We start from the raw sequence: 24,623 nt of genomic DNA, 5'->3' as shown, positions 1-24,623 counted from the left end.
TGGTAATATCTAAATACATGAAGTGTTTGTTAATTTCTGGAAAAGTTCATTGAAGTTACAATTGCTTTTAAAAATATCACTCCCAACCAAAAGTGTTAATTACCCATTCCAACAAAATAAATTTGGAGACGTTAACATGTTGTGTCGTGTCTTTGAAACTAAGGGTCTGTTTGGTATGGGGTAATGGAATGGACGGAAGAATGGAATAGACGAGGTAATGGAATGGACAAAGGAATGAAATGGATCATTCAATTCCATGGTCTTGTTTGGTTACCATGTGGGAATGGAATGAATCGTTACCTTGTAGCGTTTGGTGGGCAGGAACAGAAGAAGGAATAAAATTGGCGATGGGTGGTGGTAGTCGATGGCGGCGGTGGTGGTTGGTGGCAGCGGTGGTGGCAGTGGCGGTGGTAGGTTGTGGCGGCAGTGATGCTGGTGTTCGGTGGCGGAGGGTGGCGATGGTCGGAAGTGGTGCTGATGTTGTGGCGGCGGGTGGGCGGTGTTAGTGGTGGTGGCCGGTGGTGGCGCCGGTGTTCGGTGGCGGAGGGTGGCGATGGTGGTGGGTTGTGGTGGCGGTGGTCGGTGGTGTTTGGTGGTTGATGCCAATGTTCGGTGGCGGAGAGGGTGGTTGTGGCGACGGGTGGTGGCGGTGGCACCGGTGTTCGGTGGCGGTGGTCGGCGGTGGCACGATGGGTGGAGACGATGGCGGCGCCGGTGGTCGATGGCATAAAGTGGCGGCAGCGGGTGGTGGTGGCATTTGTGGGTGGCTAGTGGTGGGAGGTGTTGGTGATGAAGATGGGAAAGGGAATGAAATGGAAAAAAAACACAAGGGGTGTGGATGGAATGAATTTGAAGGAATGAAATGTCATATGTAATGAATGATTCCATTACCTTGACCAACCAAATACATTTTTTTTCATTTCCTCGTAATAGTCCATTCTATTACTTCTCTCATTCCATTCCTACATACCACAACTACCTAATTGTTTTCTTCATTGTTGTTGTATGTGATTTTATTTTTATCAACATACATATGTTAATAACGGTCTAACGCACAGGTTGGCTGGTTTTGAATGTTATTGAATGTTATCGACGTCACGTTTTGATGTTCGACTTGTGCGAAGCACGGGTTGCTACCCACTAGTTAAATAAATAATTTAAAAAAAAAAAAAAACCTATTCTAAACCAAGCTTTGTTAGAAACTAAAAATTTTCAGTTCCCACACGAAAATATCAAAGCTCTCAAAAATCCAAAGCTACATACTGATGATCACCACTAGTTTTAACAAACAAAATCAACTTACAGTAAACATAAATCTCATCAAAACTTCCCAAATAAACAAGCCAAAAAAGAAAGATTAACCGTAACATCATTCCCAAAAAAAAAAAAAAAAGATCTAATCTTGACCATCCTGACTCTCATCTTTGGCTAGTTTGATCATGTCATCAATTCGAAGAATCGTTATAGCTGCTTCCGTTGCAAACTGTGATACATAAAACAGTTGAATTTACCTCGTAAAATTAAATACAAATTTATGTACATAAGAGAGTAGTAGATTTATCACTTACTTGTAGTATCTTGACTTTGCTCATTGCAGGTTCAATTACACCGGCTTCTAAGTTGTTGCGAACCGTACCGTTTATCAGGTCCAACCCCATACTGCGAATCAAAATCAATTAAAGCAAAATCCAAATGGAAATTAGCAAATTACGTTAATATATTTAACCTTTTTCATTAATATTGTTCACATCAACCTAACCTTCTAATCTATTTTTATTATGTTTATCCAAGGTTTTTATTAAGACGTTTTCTTTTACTATACTTTTTTTAATCAAAATCGATATTTGTTTCGGAGCAAATTACTTTGAAAATCATTTAATTTTTTGTTAAACCAAACCATAAATTTAGGTTTGGATTTTTATGCGGTTCGGTTTTTTCGGTTTTCTGCTCACCCCTAACTACAGTTAACTACTGGTAGGTATGAATTAAAAATAAACATACCTTGATAAATGTTTCTTATCTGCTTTAGTTTGCGCGGTGTGGTGATACGCACGCAATTTGGCTACCAAATCAGTTGCATCCTTCGCAGCATTGACAGCAAGAACCTTTCATAAAATAGTATTATAATCAGTAATCAATTTGAATAACTTGATCTTTGACTACACAAAAGTCAACACCTTTGGAATGATCAGCAACGATTCAGCAAACTCCGCAATTGCCAGCTGTTCACGAGATCCTAACGTTGTAGCAAGGTACTCTAAATACACTGACAACGCCGCCTCAACCGCGCCACCGCCAGCCACCACCTGATTAAACATTCCAACGCTCATCAATATATGTATATATGAATGTATGTATATTGTTTTATATCAATACAAATCAAATGGGGCATTACGGAATTAGATTCCAAGGTCCTCTTGACTATGCATAAAGCATCATGTAAAGCTCTATCCATTTCATCAAGCATGAAGTCATTAGCACCTCGAAGAATGACAGAAACCTGTTGGAATAATCACAAATAATATAAATATTAAAATTATTATGTTGTGGATGGAAACGATTTTTTTTAAAAAACAAGTTGAAATGTTGAATAACGTACTGCACTTGATGTTTTGGTTCCTTTGATCAGTATGACGTCATCGTCTGCAATGCGTTCCTCCACTACTTCATCTGCGGATCCGAGGAATGACGAATCGAAAGTTTCTTCTCCTTCCATGTCAGCAAATGTTGACACCTGTACATGGTAATAAACTTACTTTTAATATAAACTAGTATTTTGACTCGTTGTTGAGAAAAAATTACGTCAAAACATAAACCACCATACGGAAACATATCTAAAAAAAGCACGTAAGAAAATAGTATCTTTTAAGTTAAGGAGCGGTACCGCGTGTTGGGAAGGTGTTGAAACGTAAAGTAAATCAAACTTATATACCGCCTAGTGAAAACGTATTATGTTTGACCAGACTTGTTTTCGAACAAAATTTATGACAAAAAGTAGACCATTTATGTCAAAACGCAAACCAACTTGGATCTATATCGAAATGTACTTAAAAAGCACGTAAGAAAGTAGTTTTTTCTTTTTAATAGTACCACGCATGGCGGAATTTGAAACGTAAAGTAACTGGAATCAATACCGCCTAGTGAAAACGTATTATATATGACAAAACGTAAACCAACTAAAAACATACATAAAAATAAGCAGGAAAACAAATTGATAAAATGTAGACCAACCTAAAACATACATAAAAATAAGCACGAAAATGTATTATATTTGACCCACATACATATGAATTAGCACGTAAAACTTAAGAAGGTCAAAAAGACATTTTACAAAGTTTTTATAAAGCTAAGGGGTGTAAATGACAATGCTGAATGTTGAGGGTACAAAAAGAAAAAAAAACCCAAAAAAAGTTGGAAATTTTTTTAAAAACCTTGCTTTGATTGTTGCTACAGTGAAACACTTTTCCACAAATTGTAATACTTTTAATGTGTTCATTGAAAAAAAAAACTATAATTTATAAATACATATGTGCATATTACCGCAGTTGCGCCTGTTGCTTTGGCAACATGGCGTAAATCTTCTTTTCGAACTCGCCTCACAGCAATGGCACCAGCTTCCACAAAATACTGAGTTGATACAATAAAAATTGTTAGAATTAAAGGAAATATACATTTATAATGTTATATAATCAAAAAAAATAAGCAAATTTACCTTGAGTGCCATGTCATCAATCCCCTTGGTCGTTAAAACAACATTAGCACCAGCTTTTAGAATCTTTTCGATACGCTCTTTTGTCATATCAGCTTCTCTGTAAGGTTATACATCATACCCATATCAATACTTTAATTTAATAGAAGAAACACAAAACACGTAAATCCATGAAATAATAGATTTTATTACCTTTGACGAATTTTCTCCAACTCGCGTGGGTCGGTGACTAAAACCTGAACACCTAATTGCATTTTCGTCTTTTGGAGATTAAAGTCGAGGCATGCGATTCTTGCGGGAGAAACTTTCATCGGCATTCCTTGTGCTGCGCGCCCGGTATTAAGAGCGTAACCTTTTAACAAGTAGCTCTCTTTAGCGCTTTTTCCATGAGCTTTAAGGATGTTAATCCCCTAACAATATTAAAAGCGTTTCAGACATTTTCAGGCGTGAGATATTGAAAAAAATACGGTACTGATATACATCAAGGACAAAGTAATGACGTTATTATGAACAAAGTCACAAACCTTGATTGGATACTTGATTTCACCACGTGCATTGGTCATTTTAACAGCTTGCACTGCATCGACCACCTGATGATGTGTAACCCGTGATTGTTATTTTATTCAATTTAGATGAAGTAAATAATAAAAGCGTACCAGATTTGCGAAAAAGTCAGAGTCACCGGATAACAATTTAGAAGACATGCTTGTCTTTGCACAATTCACAAGAGAATCCTTTCCAAGCTTGTCAACCTAAAGAAAAACAAAAGAACACTTAAGGTTACGGGCGAGCAGAAAACCGAAAAAACCGATCCAAAAAACAGAATTGCACAAGAAACCGAAATAACCAAATCAAAATTTATAATTCAGTTACAGTTTTACATTTTTTAGAACCGAAAAAAAATCATTTTTAATGGTTGTTATGTATTGGTTATAGGAATTATTAGTTTCAATCTTGAATGTTGAGTATTTATAATAAAAACATTAACATGTTTATCTATCTTTGAAATAATTTATCCATTGCTTAAAAAATAACAAAATTTAAGATACAACTAAAATGATTTTCAAAGTATTATAATAGAAAATGTCTTAATAAAAACTTTGGAGAAACATAAAAACAGATTAGAAGGATAGGTTTACGTGAACAATATTAATTAAAAATTAAAAAGGTTAGATACAATAACTTAAATGTAAACATCTAAGAAAGATTCTTGAATCTTGGATTACACTTTTTTTGAATCTTACGAAATTTTGTTCCAAAAACCGGAAAACTGAACCGTTGCTAAAACCGAAAAAAACCAAAACCGAACGGTTTTCAATAACTGAAAACCAAAAATTTCAGTTGCGGTTTTAGTTTTACCATAAAACCGAACCGTTACTAGAACCAAAAAAACCAAAACCGAACGGGTTTCAATAACCAAAAACCAAACATTTTGGTTGTGGTTTTGGTTTTACCATAAAACCGAGCCGTGCACACCCCTACTTAAGATAATCAAAAGATAATATAGCTTCTTCAACATAAACGTAAGAAAATCCAATTCTTGTAGACGTACTTTTTGCCATTTTCACATATTACTCTATAATAGTATTACCTTAATCGCGAGCTTCTCTTCAATATATTTGCATGCTTCTCTCATTGCAAGCTGCGAACATAAAAACAGAAAAAAAAAAGTATACATGCCCATGAGAGCAAGAATTAACAAAACAATACTATATAGAAGACGAAGAATTGATTAACACTCACTCTGTATCCACTAATTACAGATGTTGGGTGAATCTTGTTTTTCACAAGATCATTTGCTCTCTGCAAAATTATCATAAGAATATATTAATAAAATTTTACAACAGGGGTCGAATTCTTTTATGAAAAATAGTAAATACAAAGATGTATTTACTAGAATATGTATATTAATACCTTGAGTAATTCAGCTGCTACAATGACGACAGAAGTAGTGCCATCTCCTACTTCTCTATCTTGAAGCTCGGCCAGTTCAACAAGAACCTATATTATATAAATAACCATAAGTTGCAAAAAAAAATGACATATTGAACAGACAAATAGCAAGAAAATTAAAAAAAAAAAACTACAAAAGACTAAAAAGATAAACTTTTTTTCTAACCTTGGCAGCTGGATGCTCAACGTCTAACATCTTGAGAATTGTAGCACCATCATTTGTGATGGTTACATCCCCAATGTCATCGACCAACATCTGAAACATGAGCTTACATTAGTTACACTCACAAGGTTTAATTTAATCGGAAAATAATAGAAGCATAAAAACAAAACAGAATAGAGAAGCAATTACAATTGCCAAAGTACTATAATGAGTTATAAGAAGCGAAACTGGATGCTATGTACAATACAAGAGAAAAAGGTTTATTATTGTCTCCTTTACTTCAACTTAATCCATCACTAATTCGTAAGCAAAAGGTTTACTGTTTCCTATGCACTGACTTTGTAGTCTGTAGCATAACATTTTATAAACGCAATAGCAACGACAAACGCTACTAAACCGCATTCACAAAACATACTCATCCTTTGAAACATCTACCAGAGCTCAGCCTCATCAGTCGCATACTAAACTATAAAAATCCCGACCGAAACCACAAGATCACAGACTTGCCTGTCCTCAAACTTTATCACAAACTATTAACTATATATTCTACCAACAATTCATCATCTTTTAAACTTTGACAATGTCACCACCATATTGTCATCTACCAGTTAGGGTTTGTAAAAACTTTGTGCATACTGAAATCTATCCAGCACAGACATAATAGATCTATGGTATACAAAACCCTAAAAAAAACCTAAATCTGTTATAACAAAACAACAAATACCTTGTCGAGTCCAACGGGACCAAGTGAAGTCTTGACGATATTCGAAACAGACTGACAAGCAGTAACTGCACCAAAACATTATTAAGGATCAATTAGAGTGCAGAAATTAGGGTTTTAAAAGATGAAGACAAACACTTACTGTTTTGAGTGCGAACATCTTGACCAGATTGACGATCTCCGAGAATATCAAGCGGCTGTGAACCAAGCGCCATTGTTGATTGTGAGGATGTGAAGGTTAAAATGATACTTCTTGAAGAACCCTAACCGATTGGGTTTTTTGAACCGGGCGGAGTTGGAGCGTTCCTTTGATAATACCAGTTTTATTGTTATTTATATTTTCATAATATAAACTATGTTATAACCCCCCGTGTGTATTACACGGGTTGAATAAATAAATTTTAGGGTAAATTACTTTTTGAGTCTTTGTGTTTCAGTTGTTTTAACTAGTTGATTCCAAAAGCAAAAAGTTTAACGACCTGAGTCCCTATAAGCATTTTCATTAACTATTTGAGTCCTTTTAGGTCCAAATTTTAACCTTTTGAGTCCAATTTTTTGGACTCAAATCGTTAAACTTTTTGATTTTGAACTCAAGTGGTTAAAACTACTAAAACACAGGGACTCAAAAAGTAATTTACTCTAAATTTTATATACTAAATGATAAAACAATATATCTTTAAAAACCCTTTTTATTGTACGGGTTGAATAAATGTAATTTTATATATTAAATAATAAAAATTTATATTCATAGGAACCATATTGTACATGTTTAATAAATGTAATTTTATATTCGAAATAATAAAAAATTTATATCTTTAAAATCGCGTGTATTATACAGGTTGAATAAATGTAACAAAATGACAAAACATAGGGAGCATACCTGCTATTTTCAAAAGGTGGGGACTAAATGTGAAAAAAACGTGAAACCACGGGGACCATCCGGGCAATTAACTCTTAAAAAATTAAGACTTTTTATTATTAGTAAAATCAATGATTTTATATTTGTAATTTTGTTTGGTATTATTTTATTAAAAAGTGCATATTATACATATAATTATATTATGTCTTAAGTTATTGATGTCATCAATGTTTTTTTTTCGATTTTAGGGGACTAGGGGTGGTTCACTAGTGATGGATTCTATCACTCCCACTCTCCAATCAAATCATGAAATGTCATCAACCAAATTTCTATCACTAGTGATAGAAATGTAGGAGGGGTGGAATCACTAGTGATGGAATTCTATCACTCCCAATTTTTTTAATTTTCATTTTAAAATTAGAAATTAAAAATAAAACACTAAATTATAAATTTCATTAAACTTTAAAAATAAATTACATAACCAAATAAAAAAAAACAACTAAACCGGTGGCATCTCCCAACCCCACTTTGCGCAAATCGCGCGCTTTTGTTCAATGACAACTGACTTGAACGGTTCGTCGAGATGGGCGTGGTTTTCACACAAGATTTTTAAATCATTTTGTCTTTCAATCGTTTTCAAGTGTTCTTTGTACGCCTGCTCCCGTTCAACTTTTAGGGACATCATTGTTTCTTTTCTTTGTTCGGCCTTCTTGAATTGGGTCATTTTCTCCTCTTCGATTCTAAAGATCGACTCCGCCACCGCCTCCTTCCCTTTGCTTGACGATTCACCACCTCGTCTGCGTCGTGGCCTTGTGGGTGTATCTTCCTCAACGGGCTCGTTAAGGAGTTGATCGGGTTCGTCAAGAGGGTCGTCGTTTAAGTTCATTTGAGGCAAGTTATCCGACGCGGAAGTCGTGTAGTTCCCCGACTCGGATGTCTTTGATCTTTTCGAACCGCCTCGTTTTTTTGGAGCCGTAGGACCATGCGTGTCAACTAACTCAACGGGGACCCACTTCGGGTGATGTCTCGCAACTTCCCATGCCGCCACGTGTGGAAAAGTTCTCTTATGGTACGTTTTGCAATACTCTGCGGTGGCTTGTTGCATGATCGTCGCCTCGCTCGCTCCACTTTGTGGGTTTCGGCTCTACAAAAAAAATAAAATGTTATAAAACTGTTTTTTTTATAAACTGTTTTTTTATATAAAACTGTTTTTTTAATAAACTGTTTTTATATAAACTGTTTTTTTTTTAAACTGTTTTTTTATATAAACTGTTTTATTTTTAAAAACTTTTTTTTATATAAACTGTTTTATTTTTAAACTGTTTTTTTATAAACTGTTTTTTTAATAAACAGTTTTTTTTATAAACTGTTTTTTTAAACAGTTTTTTTATATAAACAGTTATTTTTTATAAACTGTTTTTTTAATAAACAGTTTTTTTTATAAACTGTTTTATTTTTAAACTGTTTTTTTTAAACTGTTTTTTTTAAACAGTTTTTTTTATTTAAACAGTTTTTTTTTATAAACTGTTTTATTTTTAAAACTGTTTTTTTTATAAACTGTTTTTTTTTTAATAAAAAACATACCTTTTGAATGAAACAAGCGTTGAACTTGCTAATTTTCCCGTTCAAATCCGTCCACTTCGACGTCATTTGGTCCATATTTCGTATCCTTGCACCGGGAAGTTTCATAAAATGATTAATAACCCGTCTCCAAAACGCATCCTTTCGTTGCTCGTTCCCGTGTTTCTTACTCTCCGAGATGTGCAAATACGCCTTCGTCAACGAGACCTCCTTCTCGCTCGTCCAAGGTTGTCGGCCGATTGGAGCGATTTCTTGAACCTAGTAGTGGGTCGAGTGTGTGGGGTTGGGTTTGATACGTTTGCGATTGAAATTGGTGAGGTTGAAACGGTGGAACGAACGGTTGGTTATGGTACGTTTGCGATTGAAAGGGTGGATATTGTTGGGTTTGAAAGGTGGATATTGTTGGGTTTGAAAGGGTGGGACTTGGTCGGGTTCGTCTTGCAACCTAAAGCGTGCGGGCTCACCAAGATTCGCTCGAACCTTGGGCCTTATTTTCTTCGTACCCGAACCGCCACCTCTTTTTTTCGATCCACCACCTCTCTTGCTTGAACCTTCCATATTTCTTGTAAAAATGAGTGTGAAAATAGTTGAGAGTTTTTTGAATTTTTTGTATTGAGTGTGAGAATTGTTGAGAGTTTTATGAGTTTATGTATTGAAATATGTGGGATTTTATATAAAAAAAAACAATAAACAACGTTCAAAAAATTACAAACGGTCAAAAAGCAACGGTCAAAAACATACAAACGGTCAAAAATTTAGAAAGTTCAACGCGTGGTGGAGTTAACGCGTTACAAATGTAACGCGTGGTCATAAGACCGGCGGCGGTGTGCAACTCGTTTACAACGCGTTAAACTCCTTCATCACGTACCCGCCCCGAGTGGCCTTATGTCTAGCATTATATATATATTATGGTGAAAGTTTAAAGTTCATTAGAGATAACTAGTGGGAAGGCCCGCGCGTTGATGCGGGTATTTCGCATTTGGACCCAAAAGGTTTGAAATCTTGCCATTTTCATCCGGCTCGTTAACTCCATCCATTTTCTCCGTTAATTCAGGGGTATTTCTGTCTTTTTTGTTAACTTAAAGGGCAATTATCTCTTTTTCACTTTACGTACAAGCATATAGCATAATGTACAATTATTCAAAAGACTGAATTGCCCTTTAAGTTAACAAAAAAGACGGATATACCCCAAGGCGAAAAATGCATGGAGTTAACGAGCTGGATGAAAATGAGAAGATTTTAAACCTTTTGAATCCAGATGCGAAAAAACAAACGTTCGGATGAAAGTTTTGCCAAACCTCAGGGGACAAAATGGCATTTTACTCTAATTGGTATTACAAAGCAAAATTAATTTTATCACTCCCTCCAACATAAATGAACGAACATAAACGGACGTTCTCGAACATAAGTGAATGAACAAAACGTGTGTTCATGTTCGTTCGTTTATTAAATAAATGAACTTCCCGTCGAAAAAATTCACGAACAGTTCATAATGTCCGATTCTTTTTCTTTTACAGGCCTACCTTAATCAATATACAATCATGTGTTTTTTACATTTTATTTCTAGGGACTAATGGCCATAACAGCTGCCTTGAAGCCCAACATATATGTAGGGCTGTTCATTTTTATCCAAAACCCGAAACCCGACCCGAATTCAAAGCCACCCGAACCCGAATTAGCAAATACCCGAAAAACCCGAACCCGAGAAACCCGAACCCGACCAACCCGAAGTTTAAATGGTTCGGTTATCGGGTCACTTTTTCCAGGCCAAAAACCCGAACAACCCGACCCGAAAAACCCGAAACATGAAACCCGAAAAAAAACCCGAACATTTTTTTGTTTTTTCCATATAAAAGTGTTTAGATTTTGAGTCTTTAATAGATGGAACACTAAGTTTTGTTTTTTTTTAATATTATAATAGCATATTGTCAATTAATCTTTGAACTTTAATGATATTTATAAAGTAACAATATGAATTTTGATGATATTTTGAAAAAAAAAACATTTATTTTCATTTTACATCTAAACCCGAAAACCATATAACCCGACCCGAACTAACCCGAACCCGAATAACCCAAACCCGACTAACCCGAACTTTAAATGGGTTGGTTATCGGGTCAATTTTTCCCAGTGAAAAACCCGAAGAACCCGACCCGAAGAACCCGAAACCCGAAGAAAAAACCCGATGAACACCCCTACATATATGTAGTCAGATTCATAAAGAGATTTTGAGCATCAACCATATATATGTAAGCACTCAAACATCATACAAGGCTACAACCATACTGAACTACGAGTAACAATTTTGTGTTATGTGACATGGTTATGATATTAGGATTAGGAGGCCACAATGTTATAACAACTCCAAAATCAAAGAGTTGGTGAACAAGGCATCAGTGAAAAAAGAATTAGGGGTACACGGGATAGATTTTGTGTCGATTAGTAGTGGTGTATAATGCACTGATGGAAGACATCATGCGAAACCTTCAAGTTGGCCTTCCAGAGGTTTTGGAAGATGGTTATAAGATGCTTGTATATGTCGGAGAATATGATTATTTTTGTAACTGGATTGGTAAGACTCTTTCATGCTAAGGGCTCTAATCGAGCCGAGCCAGGCTCGAAAACAAAACGAGCTTTTTACAAGCGAGCCTCGAGTCGCGATCTCTTTGAACACCTCTATCATGCTGAACTTAAAAACAAAATAGAATAATGTTTCTTTCTGAATTGTTTAGAATGGACACGCTACAGGGAACTACAGATGGGTTGAGGCCATGAAATGGTCCGGTCGAAAAGGGAATTTGAAACATCAAGGATTGTCAAATTTGAAGTAGATGGCAAAGAAGCGGGAGAGCTAAAGAACCATGGTCCACTCACATTTTTCTGACGGTTCGTGTGTGTGAATATTAACTCCCCATCAGTTTTATTAAAGAAGCATTCTAGTTTCAAAAATTGACCGTTTGTGTCAACTGTCGAAACAGGTGCATGATGCTGGACATATGGATCAACCAAAGGCTTCACTGCAGATGCTCTCTATATCTAACTGACAGGTCTACACAAAACAAAACAAAACAAAACAAGATGAACATATAATCTTATAGAACCTTGTCTATATGTAATTAACCATCATCAAACATTGGCAGCACAAACGAATAACAAAACCGAAAAAGTAGGCAGTTAACGATCAGATCTTACTCCATACAGCTCACTTAAACTATCCATCATAGGACGAAAGCCGAAACAACACGCAGATGCTGTGCATTGCCATTCCTAGGGTTTGAAAGTGTCACTCTCAACATCTCTCCCTCCAGAATCCTTCTTACAGTCTCACCTATTCCATCAATTAGAGCACACAATGATAAGGAATCAAATAACATATCTATGATAGTTTCCCTGCGGCAGCAAACGAACTGGACATTCATCAAACACTTCGTGAAGCGTAGCGGGAAGTTCGTTTATGTTTGTTCTTTTAATTTTAATAGATAAATGGGCACGAACAAGAAATTTAGTTCGTTTGTTTAATTAAAGTCGAGATTTTGTAAAAAAAAAAAATCAACTATTTTGAAGAAAAAAGAAGTAAAATGCCATTTTCATCCCTGAGGATTGCCCACTTTTGCGACTTTCGTCTCTGACTCTGAGGTGCCATTTTCATCGAAAAAGTTTTAAAACTTGCCATTTTCATCCCTAAGGGCCAAATTCCGAGGGACGAAAGTCACAATAAACTGTCAAACTCAAGGATGAAAATGGCAATGAAACGCAAACCCGAAGGACTCAAATGCACAAAAAAGTCATTTTGGATGGAGCAAGCAAAAATGACTAAACCTTAGGGACGAATTTGGCATTTTACTCAAATAGGAAATATTTTTGTAAAGTTTGGAACGATAATCGTACCTTTGAGATTGCACGTTGTGCAAAGAATACATGAAGAGGACCTTTCAATGTGTCCGAAAGAACAAGCTCATTGAACACCTTCACCTCCTGTAGCAACAAAACATTAGATCTTTAATTTATTCAACACAAATATTTTCCACAAAAAAATAACTAAAACCAAAATACCTTCAAAACACAGGCATTATTCTTGTTTTACAACCACATATAAACCAAAATACCTTCAAAACAACCAGCATTATTCTTGTTTTACAACCACATATATATATATATTACATAAAGCTTTCACAGTAGGACAAGACCCCAACTGACTGTAATACAACCATAAAATGAAAGATGTCGCAAACAAGAAACAGGGGATGAACATTAACTATAAAGCGTTAAGCTTGTTATGGAGAGTTACCAAGTCTAGAGTAGAGCATCAATGCACAATCCATGCCCATCATCAGCCGTTGGCATTCTAACTTCCATTAGTGGAACCACACTGGATTTTTGGTTCCAGATCCAGGCATCACAACACCAGCCATAACTCTCAGCATATTCGAAGCATCAATGTCCATACACACATTAATTTCCGCTACCCCTTTTGCGGCCGGAGGCTGGCAAATCGTGTCTTAACGGGTTTAACAGGTTTCTGACGGCGCGCACAACATAAGTTTCAAACATGATTACGACTCGTGTAACTACTTTCTATCTCATGTTTATAAAACAGTTTTATGTTTTATGTACAAAGATGAATAAATGATAGATCCTAACATTGTAATTTTAATTATTTTAAAAATTAAAAAAGTCAATGGGTGTATTTTTCAGTCAAACAGGTCTAATCGTGTCTTAACATAACAGGTACCCAATTGCCAGCCCTTGAACCTTGAAATCAACTTCATATGCCAACATGGTTATATATGGCTTCAGGAGGAAATTAAAACAAAAGTAACCTGAATACGGTTGCTAAGTGCAAATTCAGAAACCGTCCGTTATCCTGTCAAATCCTGAAGTTCCCTCTGTCGATGCGATGATAAAGCATACGATCAAAACACACTTTTCTATCATCAGCGATACAAGTCAACACGAATATCGAACAAATCGAAACATGATCCATTACCATTAATGGAGGAAACACAAACATTAGTTTACAAACGAAATCTGAAGCAAAACGAAACCCTAAGAAAACTTACTTTTGCGTGTGCTAAAATTGAAGCAAAACTTAAAGGAATTGATTTGGACTCGATGAAGAGGAAATTGTGACAGATTGTAAGACACATAATTAAAATTTGAAAAGCAAAATTGTGAATATTGTATGTAGAATATTATTGGTTCAGAGATGGCTTCATTGTTAGGTCAAGAAACCCCTGCCTGCCTAAAATCACCAATTGAAACTATCTATAAACAGATACTTACAAACAAATCAATCATCAATCATACAATAACATCAACAGATACTTACAAGCCATGATTGAGGTGACCACTGGCTCCGATCATCAGTCTTAAATGATTGTTGGTGATGTTTTGGGAACCAGATTAGGGGAATTTATGAGTACAAAGCTTGTTCTCCTAAGATGTGGACGTGTGTACCGGAAGAGAATGAGAGGGGTCTCGATGATGGTAGGATCAAATGCCTCCTTCAATTACTGGCAATGAAGCCCATTGAATTGAATGATGATGAGGGGAAAGGACGCAGAGGTGAAATCCCTAGATTGCCCCTTTAGGCGTCTGAAAACTTTGAATAATTTATCATTTCACCCCTTCTAACATAGCTTCTTTTTCTTTGTACACAATGCTTTAAAATTTGTATATGTGGCAAATTACCTAAAGGGCAAAAAACCCAGTTCTCTTAATAAAGGTATATAGATTACATCATCGAAAAGAATAAGAGTAAATTTGTATGTTACAAACTAGAAAGTAGGTGTCTGTCATATGATATAAAAAATCAAATAAATAATGTTATAAATGAGAAGTACCTACACCACCTTGCCGTCGTTCCACTGCCGGCACCACCGCTGATGATGATGCTGATTCGAGATGGACTGGTGATGATGATGATTCGAGATGGACTGATCTGGAGAAGGAGGATTCAAAAATCTAAAGAAGAAAGAAGATTCGAAGATCTGGAGAAGAAAGAGAATTCGAAAATGTAGGGATTTGATTACAGTTTTCTATTTCAAGTGGATTTAAAAGACTCTATTACCCCTACAATTTGCAAATTAGTCCAAAAAATAAAACATATTTTACAATTTGGTCCCTACTGATCTCAACCATTAGATCAAAGATCTAATGGCTGAGATTCTTTCTTACCCTCTCACGCTTTTGGTCTTTTTTACAGGAATTTCAATATATATATATATATATAGGGTAAGGTTCAAGAGTGAACCATAGTGTTTTTGTGAACAAAATGAACAAATCTTGTCCATTGATTTTGAAGATCTTGAATTTATAATAATGGTAGTTTTCTAATTATTTATGTGTATAAAATAATTGAAAAAGGGCATAAGGGTAAATTGTTAACTAATTCATTTTTCAATTAAATATTTAATTACATTCTCTCTCTTCATTTCCCTCACCAATTACCAAATTTGTTAATTTTAAAATATACATTGTTCAGCCAAACTATTTTATACACATACATATATTTGTTTTTATACACATGCGTACATATGTAATTCGAGTAATACATATATGTACTTTGAGTATTCAGCACAAGTACATATGTGTATAAACCATTTATTAGTTCTATTTGTGTATGTTTTATACACAATTAGGATTCAGCCAAACTGTTTTATACACATATGTATATCCGTTTTATACGCATACATACACATGTAAATTAAAAAATACATATATGAATAACCAAACTATGAATCGAATGTATTGAACAGAAGATGATTTTTTTTAAGAAAAAGACACATTATTACATATAATCTAAGATTTTTTATATACTCCATCATTAAACATAAGATAAACAGATGTTCAAGTGAAAGAGATTCAACATGAGAGTAACCACATAACTTTCAAAACCCAAAATACCAAACGTGAGTTTAAGGAGAATATTTAACCTCCTTACAAAACCTCTCAACTTGGATATATGACTACAACTAAAAAAAACATAATTACAAATCAAATGGTAACCACCGATTTAAATCTCATAAAATTAAAAAGAAAAGTCAAAAGAGCATATATATTATCTATGCAAGCTTTACGTGGTTTTTGTTATCCTTATGAATTTCTCTTCTGAGGCATTTCATCAAAGAACGTATAGATGATCAGAAAAAAAAAAAAAACAAAATGAAGAACTGAAGCAATTGAAGTAGATTGATGTTCATCCAGGCGGTTGAAGGAAATAAGAAACTGTCAGATCTATATTTTTTCTTTGAGTATTTGATTCGGATTTTGTTAAATAGGATCAGTAAATTGAAATCACAACAAAATAGGAAATCAGTTACCTAATATGGTAACTGATTGATTTTGATGAATCTTATTTAAATTTGGTTTATAATAAAAAAATAAAATTTGTATGGGTAATGACAATCTTACCCTTAAAATCATAAAACTAATCAATGGCTAGGATTTGTTCATTTTGTTCACAAATAAGGGGGAGGTTCACAAATGAACCTAACCCTATATATATATATATATATATATATATATATATATATATATATATATATATATATATATATATATATATATATATATAGGGTAAGGTTCATGCGAGAACCATCCTTATTGCGAGAACCAATGTGAACACAAAATAAATTCTAAAAAAATCAAAAAAGCACTCAAATTTTTTTAATGTTTTTTTTTTCAAAAAATCGCTATATTTCGTTACCATTAAATTTTTTTTTTCGAGTAACTGATATCTATGCACATGTGCATATGTATCATTACTTCGACAAATTCAGTAATACGTTATCAGGAATAGACAATTGCACTTTAATTTACAATACTATTCGTAATACACTACTTTTTACATTACCAATATTTAAAATGCACATGTGCATCATTAGGTATAACCATGATATAACGTGTTTCGGTACAAAAAGTTTGTGATTTTGAATGGAGAAGTAGGCTCATATACATGTTTTTTGGTTAGTTATATCTAGTAGTTGATGGTTTGGTTATAGTTGTCAATTTATGATGTAATATGTTGATTGGATGGTATAAATGGTGTTTACATACATGTAATAAAGTGAAAATATCAGTAATGGTATTGTATTATGGATGGTAGGAGGTAATGGTAGTGTATTATGGATGGTATGATAGATGAAAGAGAAAGTGTATTCAAAGTAGTGTACCAAAACACCTTATTTCATGTTGATACATATAAATGCACATGTGCATTTCTAATATTGGTAATGTAAAAAGTAATGTATTACATATGGTAGTGTAAATGAAAGTGCAATTGTCTAATATGTGTAATGAATTACGAAATTTGTCAAATAAATGACAAAAATACACATGTGCATGCTTGTGTATTATGGATGAAATAATAGATGAAAGAGAAAATAGTGTACCAACACACCTTATTTCATGTTGATACGTATAGATGCACATGTGCATTTATAATATTGGTAACGTAAAAGGTAGTGTATTACACGTGGTAGTGTAAATGAAAGTGCAATTGTCTAATAGTTGTAATGAATTACGGAATTTGTCAAAGAAATGACATAAATGCACATGTGCATGGACAACTGTGACTCGAAACAAAAAAAAAATTTTGAAATTTTTTTTATTGTAAACAAAATATAGCGATTTTTACAAAAAAAATATTAATTTTTTTTTTTGGGTTTTTTTAGATTTTTTTAAGTATTATTGTTTGTGTTCACACTGGCTCTCGCGGTTGTCGCAATAAAAAGTGGTTCCTAACAGATCTTTGTCCTATATATATATTAAGTCTGTATAATGTGCTTAGAACAATGTTCCTGTAATCAATTCTAATGTTATTTCATTTATCGGATAAAAAAAATTAAAACTATGTAATGTGCATACATCAAAGTTCCTATAATCAATTCTAATGTTATTTCATTTATCGGTTTAAAAACATAAATTTCAAATGTAACCATTTTCGATAAAAAAATTTTGTTATTTGATTACATCAGGAAAAAAAATTAAATTTAGTTACATTACATATTTCAATATTTTCTTTCTAAAATCAAATTAGTCTTACCATGTTATAACAATCGATTTTCGTTTAAAAAAAAAACATAGAGCTCAATTATAATATCGAAAGTCAAAAACCAACATGTTTGACTTTAAAAGTCAAATCAAAATAGAAGCAATAACAATGTAACCATTTACTACCCCTGCACCGCCTTAGCCATGCCAAAAGCGGCTGCAAACGCTATGGCTCCAATCAGGGCTGTTTGTAGGGCACTCCAAACTGGTCTGTCCCCGGTGAAGTAACCTTTGGCAAACCCAAAGATCAGCAGGGCTAATATGGTCACCATGACAGATGCAACCAAAGCTTTTTGGGCCACTGGGATGAGCATGTAAGGTAGAAGCGGGACCAATCCACCCAATACATAAGCGATCGCGATTGTTAGTGCGCTTTGAAGTGCTCTTTTTGGATCGGGCTTTTCAAGTCCAAGTTCAAATCTGGATAATAAAAATATGAGAAATTGTTATTCATTCATAATGACCAAAGATCACATACAACCATATCCATTAACATTTTATACAAGTTGTTGACGTTTTGTATTAGAGGTAGCAAATGAGCAGATTAGGTTGCGGATTCAAGTCAAAATACGTGATAATTATGTGGGTCGGGTCTAATGGAGGCTTCAGTTGGTCCAAAACATAAAGTATGGTGTTAGCGTACAAATGGCATCCCTTCAAGCTAAGCAGTTAATGCGGTAAAAAAATCAGATATCGGTCAAGGACCGATATTTGAGATATTGGTTATCGCGGTGCGATATCGGTAATTTTAATATCATGCAAAATTTATATATAGCAATTTAACACTAACAATTCAGTATATTCTCCCACCATTAACATATTAACCTTTTGCAACTTGCAAAACACTAACAACTGTAGCAAGTAGGAACTGACTAAGACTTAAAACACTAACATTTAACAAAAACAATTAATAACTAAGACTTACAACACTCATGGCAGCAATAAGAAGAAAGACGAATGGTAGAACTAAGAAGAAAGGTGCTGTTATTGGGATAATCGGCCAATATCGCCCATAATATCGGTACCATATTCTGACCAATATTTTACATGGGGACCGATAACCGATGTATCGGTGATATATCACCGAATTAACTGCATAGCCTTCAAGTAATAAGACAACATGCATGGAGGCCTCAGATCTGCTTTTGTAATATTCCTTATAACCTTTCTTTGGCTAAAAGTATATCATGGTGACTGATTTTTTGTCTCCAATAAACTTATTTTATTTTGACCATCATAAAGTGTGGCCAACGTGCTAAAACAGCCAAAATGTTACACATAAAAGATAACTTATGATCAATTTTATATATACCTAAAACACTAAACAACAAAGTTAATTCAGTATTGTTTATAATTGTTCTAATTGAATGGCAGATTGCTTCTGGTTTGCCAAACACCACATGCTGACATGCATAAACTCTCCTTAAAAGTAAAACTGTAAAAGACAAAACATTCTTGAGAAAGACGTAATGAAAAGACGATGTTTAGCTTATCGATGGCTAGCTTACATATAATACTCCAAGAAACGATTAAAAGTTTCCTAACCATGTCCTACTAAGATTCCAATTGTCTAAAATCAAGAAATAAGAAGCAAATTTACTAATCTAGCCCTCAAGCTTCCATTACTTTGTTCTAAACAGTTAATTTGAGGATATGTAATAACACTTACTTCATCATGAAATCAAGCCATGCTTGCGGGTTCTTCCTCAAAGCATTCACCACAGGCCCGTACTCATGTGGCTCCACCCCATACTCCGCCAGTATCTCCGCCACTTCAGCCGCCTCTACAGTTTGTATACATAATCAGATCACCAATTATCAATTCCGTACTATCGAGTATGCATCTAATTTTTTGAATGAAATTATGAAATAACCTGAATCAGGTATGGTGTCAATTTCTTCTTGTTCTCTACGTAGCTCTCTATCGTAATGATCAGCTTCACTTTTTGCAGCCAAATACCTACACATTCAATTTATTGATCAGAGTATGATATCGGCATTAAGTCATGATACAAAACGAAAAAGTAACGAGTTATTGGAGCTAAAATCATCTTAAATCCATATCAAATTTTGAAAATCAATAACGCTAGGTTGTACCTCAAAACCTGAATTCTATAACCTAACAACATTCGCATGCAATTCACAATAGAGTATTGCAAATTCGTAATGATTAGAATTACGTCGTAATGATAAGAATTATTATGATTCTGTCACAAATTCGGATCATTCAAATTATTGATCAGCATTTGCAAATTATTGATCAACATTTGATACGGCATCAAATCATAACACAAAAACAAAACCTAACAAGCTATTGGAGCTTAATTCATCATAAATCCAAATCAAATACTGAATATCAATAACACTAGGTTTGACCTCAAAAGCAATTCGAAACGGAGTATCGTAAATTCACAATGTGAGTAGTATTATAACTCTATCTCAAAATCGAATCATTCGAGTTATTAACAAAAACGAAAAGTAACAAGTTATTAAAGCTAAATTCATCACAAATCCATATCAAATAGTGAAAATCAATAACACTAGGTACAACCAAAACCTAAATCCTACAACCTAACAACATTCACATGCAAATCTCAACGAAGCATCGTAAACTTGTAACAATTAGTATTACAATCCTATCGCAAATTCAAAACCAGAATATAACTACAAAATCAACAAATTAAACCTAAAAAAGCAAGCGAACTAACAAAAATCGGTTAAATTACCCTCCGAGTTCCATAGAGATAGCACCGACAGCAACCTCCGCTATACCGGAGGTGAGGATGATGGAAGACGAAACATTAGCACCGGAAAGACCAGCGGCAAGCGCGAACGGGACGATGAGGCCATCAGAGACACCGATGATGACGTCATGGACGATTTCACCGGCGGTGAAGTGGTGCTCCTTGTGCGGTTGAGTAGATACTTTTCCGATTCGTTGATGCCGCCCATTGTTTGTTGAGTTTGAACGTGGATTTACTCTGTGTGTGTGTGTGGAGGATTTCGAAAAGTTTTCTGTAAACGGTCCATATATATGATGAAGTTCGCATGGGAAATGTAAGTTTCATTAGTGGCCCTTTTGGTTTGGTTAGTGGCGGGCGTAAGGCCACTCGGCTTGGTCCATCCTGGCCCGTCGTCGAGCCTCAACACCATTTCCCCCTTAGCATTGTCGACGTATGAGGACGGGCATTAAATGACAAAAATTTTGACCGTTTTATGCTACTAGCTGTGATAAAAAAAATTAGTTTTTCAATCATACTTTATAAATATACACCCTTTATTCTCTCAATCTCTCTCATTTTTTTTATACAATATCTTACTTTTATAAAAATATAGGCATGTTTTATTCTTCTTCATCGTGGTGTTCGTCATCTGCGGGTGAGGGCGAATTATTTTTTGCAAACTTCATTATGCACGCAGCGCAGATGATCATGGAGGAGGCAGGAACGTCGTCACAACCGCAAACTAGGGCAGCCGCCTTAAAACGAGATCGAGAAGTTATTTTATTTTTTTAATGTATCTTTATTTAAATTTAATAATGTTTTTAATTTTTTCGGTATTAATAATGAATTTAATCTATTTTTTGTTGTTAATATATAGCCGGCCATGATAATTTAGTGGCCGATTATTTTGCCGACAAACCTATGTACAAGGACGCGATGTTTAGACGTCGGTTCCGAGTGAGTCGTCGACTGTTCTTACGTATCGCTGACAACTTGGCGCAGTCTGATTCGTTTTTCACACTACGATACGACGCTAGGGGCCGTAAGGGATTCATCACTTTACATAAATGTACGTCGGCCATTCGTCAAATGGCATACGGGACGACACCCGATTCGTTGGACGAGTATTTAAGGATGTCCGAAAGAACTTCACATGAATGTTTGCACATGTTATGCGAATAGATCGTGAAGTTATATAGAAAGAAATACCTGCGGAAACCAAACGCAAACGACGTCCAAAAATTATATCAAGCACACGAAGAAAGACATGGTTTTCCAGGAATGCTCGGAAGCTTTGGTTGCATGCACTGGTCGTGGCAGAACTGCCCTACGGTCTGGCAAGGTCAATATACTCGGGGCGATCATGGTCATCCCACTATAATACTAGAGGTTGTTGCGTCACAGAATCTCTGGATTTGGCATGTTTTTTTTGGTCTGTCTGTTTCACGTAACGAGTACACACATTAAAACCTACAAGCGGACTTGGTGGAGTACATTTGGAACAACGCATAAAACGAACCTAATGACGCCGGATGAAGACTAGTAGTTTTTATAATTTTTTTAAGATTATGTTGGTTTTTTTAATGTAATGTTGGAATTATGAATTATGAATCAGCAACTTGGTAATGCATATGCATGTTGTACATTTGGCTTTGGGATTGTTTTAAAAAATTGATTTTTCACTTTTCCCCGCATGTCTTGATAGTTGTTGTTGTTGCCTCCACATCAACACACAACAGGGAGATAGAGAGAGGAGTAAGAGAGACAAAGTAGAGAGGTAGAGAGAACTGAGCGACTGTGATGGAGGAACCGGCGCCAACCGCCGTCGAGGAAGCGGGAACTGTTGTTCCGACGTCACCAACCGCCGCCGACTGAACCAGAGTCTGTGATGACGACGACGAGTTCTAGAGTCCCGATCTCTCAATTGGTCGCCGGTTGTGGCTTCTCCATGGTGGTCGGTCGGTTAACGGGGATATCCGACAATACCCACCAAAAACCACCGCTGGTGCTTTGACATAGAGAATACAAATATGAGCCCTAGATTTGCACAGCAAAAATAAGGAGCGACAGAACACGTTGGTGAGCAGTCCGGCAGTTCTTTCACTCCGGCGATGGCGGTTTGGACCTGAACCAGGGACAGCGTGTCCTTGCACTGCCACTGCTTCCTCCTCCCTCTCCACCACGCCACTGACTTCACTCCGGCGATGACAGTTTGGAATTGAATGAGCGACGTCGTCTCCTCCTTCCACTGCCGCTGCTTCCTCCTCCTTCTCCACCACGCAACCGATGGTGTTTTTTTGTTGAGAAGTGGCGGTGGTGTTCTTTAAACACATTGCAGGTATATAACATTTCAAATTTTCTTTCCCCTGGTTGATAATATCTGTTCAACAAGTGTTTGTGTTTTCGTGATTACAGTAGATGTTAGGGATTTGTTTTGAAACCTTTTGTTTTGTCGATGTGTTTCATCTTTTATGCAATTAGCTTTCATTTTATTGGAATTCATATATTTTTGCTTTTAATCACCAGGTGTTATATCCAAGATTAAACGAGGCAAAGGAAAATTTATAGTTATAATTTTATTGGAATTTATATTCTGATGGATGGCTTTGTTTTTGGTATATGATAATGATTTGAAAATTTATAGTTATAGTGTAGTTATTGATCTGTATAAGACCAATTCAAATTGTCATAGATTTTATAATTAAATATTTGAGCATTATCATCGTTACAAATCACTTGAGCAAATCCAAATATCCATTTCACTTTGTTAATTTTTCAAAAAGAGGACTAGCCCATCGGAATTTATAAAGCAATCTACAGGCTGTGATTGGCGGTGATGACGATTCCTGTTCAGCATCAAGTTCAAGATGAATCAATGGAGATGGCGGATGAACTAGACCCATCTTCAAACCTCTCTGGTATGACTCTCAGTGAACCACCATAGGCACACACAACGACTATTGATGCAGATTACTGGACCGTGGTTTCTTTTAGAAGAAAAAGAGGTGGCGGGCACTAAGTTCATTTGTTTTCTTAGAAGAAATAAGTGTATCAAAACCAGGTCCAATAAGGGACTGCAACCCCGTCTATATTCTTTTCCTCTTAAATTAAGATCGTTTAGTATTTTGCAAATAACTTAAAATCTTGCATGACTACCAAACTCCCTTTCCTTTTAAACTTCAATAAGTAAACAATCAAATTCACTGGGGTACGTGGGGGTGAGCAAGATCCGGGTTCAGGTTCTGTCAGTGAAACAGACCAGGACCGACCCGTGAAACCACTAATACTTTTTGTCAGTTCGGTTCTTGGTTCTCATTTTCCCTCTTATTTGGTTTTGGTCCTACCCCAATGCCCAACCTGAAAAGACCCAAGAAACCCGATTACCCTGAAAAAAACCACTGTGTTAAAATTGACTTTATGGTTTATTATTGTTGGCTTGCCATCGGGTCCTGAGATTTTTGGAATTAATTTGCATTCCTATGTGTTAGAATTGAATTTATGGTTTATTATTTTTTTTATAAATTGAGCTATTTATTTATTTATGTATTTGTGTTTTTGAGCTTAAAACAGGTTCCACATGGATAAATGCAACAATGGTCGACACTTTTTTCAGTTTAACCAGTGTGTAGATAGGGTACGAATCTTCATCTCATCAACTATTCTCGATTTTAGATTGATTTTGGCTTGGACTGTCTTTGGATTGAAATATTGTTGGATACAACTAGCTACGTACTGTATTGGAATTTGATACAAAATTAATGAATCAGTGATGAATTATCTGAATCCAGCCCCTGTTTGTCATACAAGTTGATTGTTGGTTTTGTTTACATATTTAGATTTTTGTGATTGTAGGAACACGC

General features: G+C 35.3%; 1 protein-coding gene and 2 pseudogenes across 1 annotated transcript; 1 reads left to right on the top strand and 2 right to left on the bottom strand.

The window, feature by feature from the left end:
- Positions 1-1,230: 1,230 nt before the first annotated feature.
- LOC110896003 (T-complex protein 1 subunit alpha) lies at positions 1,231-6,861 on the bottom strand. Its single transcript, XM_022143405.2, has 17 exons — positions 6,689-6,861; positions 6,550-6,614; positions 5,829-5,918; positions 5,624-5,710; positions 5,453-5,512; positions 5,301-5,351; positions 4,366-4,461; positions 4,234-4,299; positions 3,902-4,119; positions 3,713-3,809; positions 3,541-3,627; positions 2,600-2,734; positions 2,396-2,500; positions 2,178-2,306; positions 2,002-2,105; positions 1,569-1,659; positions 1,231-1,483 (listed from the first exon to the last, which is right to left on the bottom strand). Exons 1-17 carry the CDS (start codon positions 6,759-6,761, stop codon positions 1,397-1,399), a joined length of 1,641 nt encoding a protein of 546 aa, XP_021999097.1. The 5' UTR covers positions 6,762-6,861; the 3' UTR covers positions 1,231-1,396.
- Positions 6,862-9,097: 2,236 nt separating this feature from the next.
- Positions 9,098-12,030, top strand: LOC110893577 (annotated as a pseudogene).
- Positions 12,031-18,064: 6,034 nt separating this feature from the next.
- Positions 18,065-20,992, bottom strand: LOC110897141 (annotated as a pseudogene).
- Between the last annotated feature and the right edge of the window lie 3,631 nt (positions 20,993-24,623).

This window comes from Helianthus annuus, chromosome 12 (genome assembly GCF_002127325.2).
Source record: "Helianthus annuus cultivar XRQ/B chromosome 12, HanXRQr2.0-SUNRISE, whole genome shotgun sequence".
NCBI classification, from domain to species: domain Eukaryota; kingdom Viridiplantae; phylum Streptophyta; class Magnoliopsida; order Asterales; family Asteraceae; genus Helianthus; species Helianthus annuus.
The sequence above is the reverse complement of the archived record's forward strand: the minus strand, read 5'-3'. Positions and strand labels throughout refer to the sequence as shown.

Bases quoted from the DNA above. Each gene is read 5' to 3' on its own strand.
- LOC110896003 (XM_022143405.2), bottom strand. From the start codon at position 6,761: ATGGCGCTTGGTTCACAGCCGCTTGATATTCTCGGAGATCGTCAATCT. The intron at 2,307-2,395 runs GTAATGCCCCAT...ATGTTTAATCAG, and splicing joins GGACCTTGGAATCTAATTCC to GTGGTGGCTGGCGGTGGCGC. The intron at 1,660-2,001 runs GTATGTTTATTT...TTTGATTCGCAG, and splicing joins GATAAGAAACATTTATCAAG to TATGGGGTTGGACCTGATAA.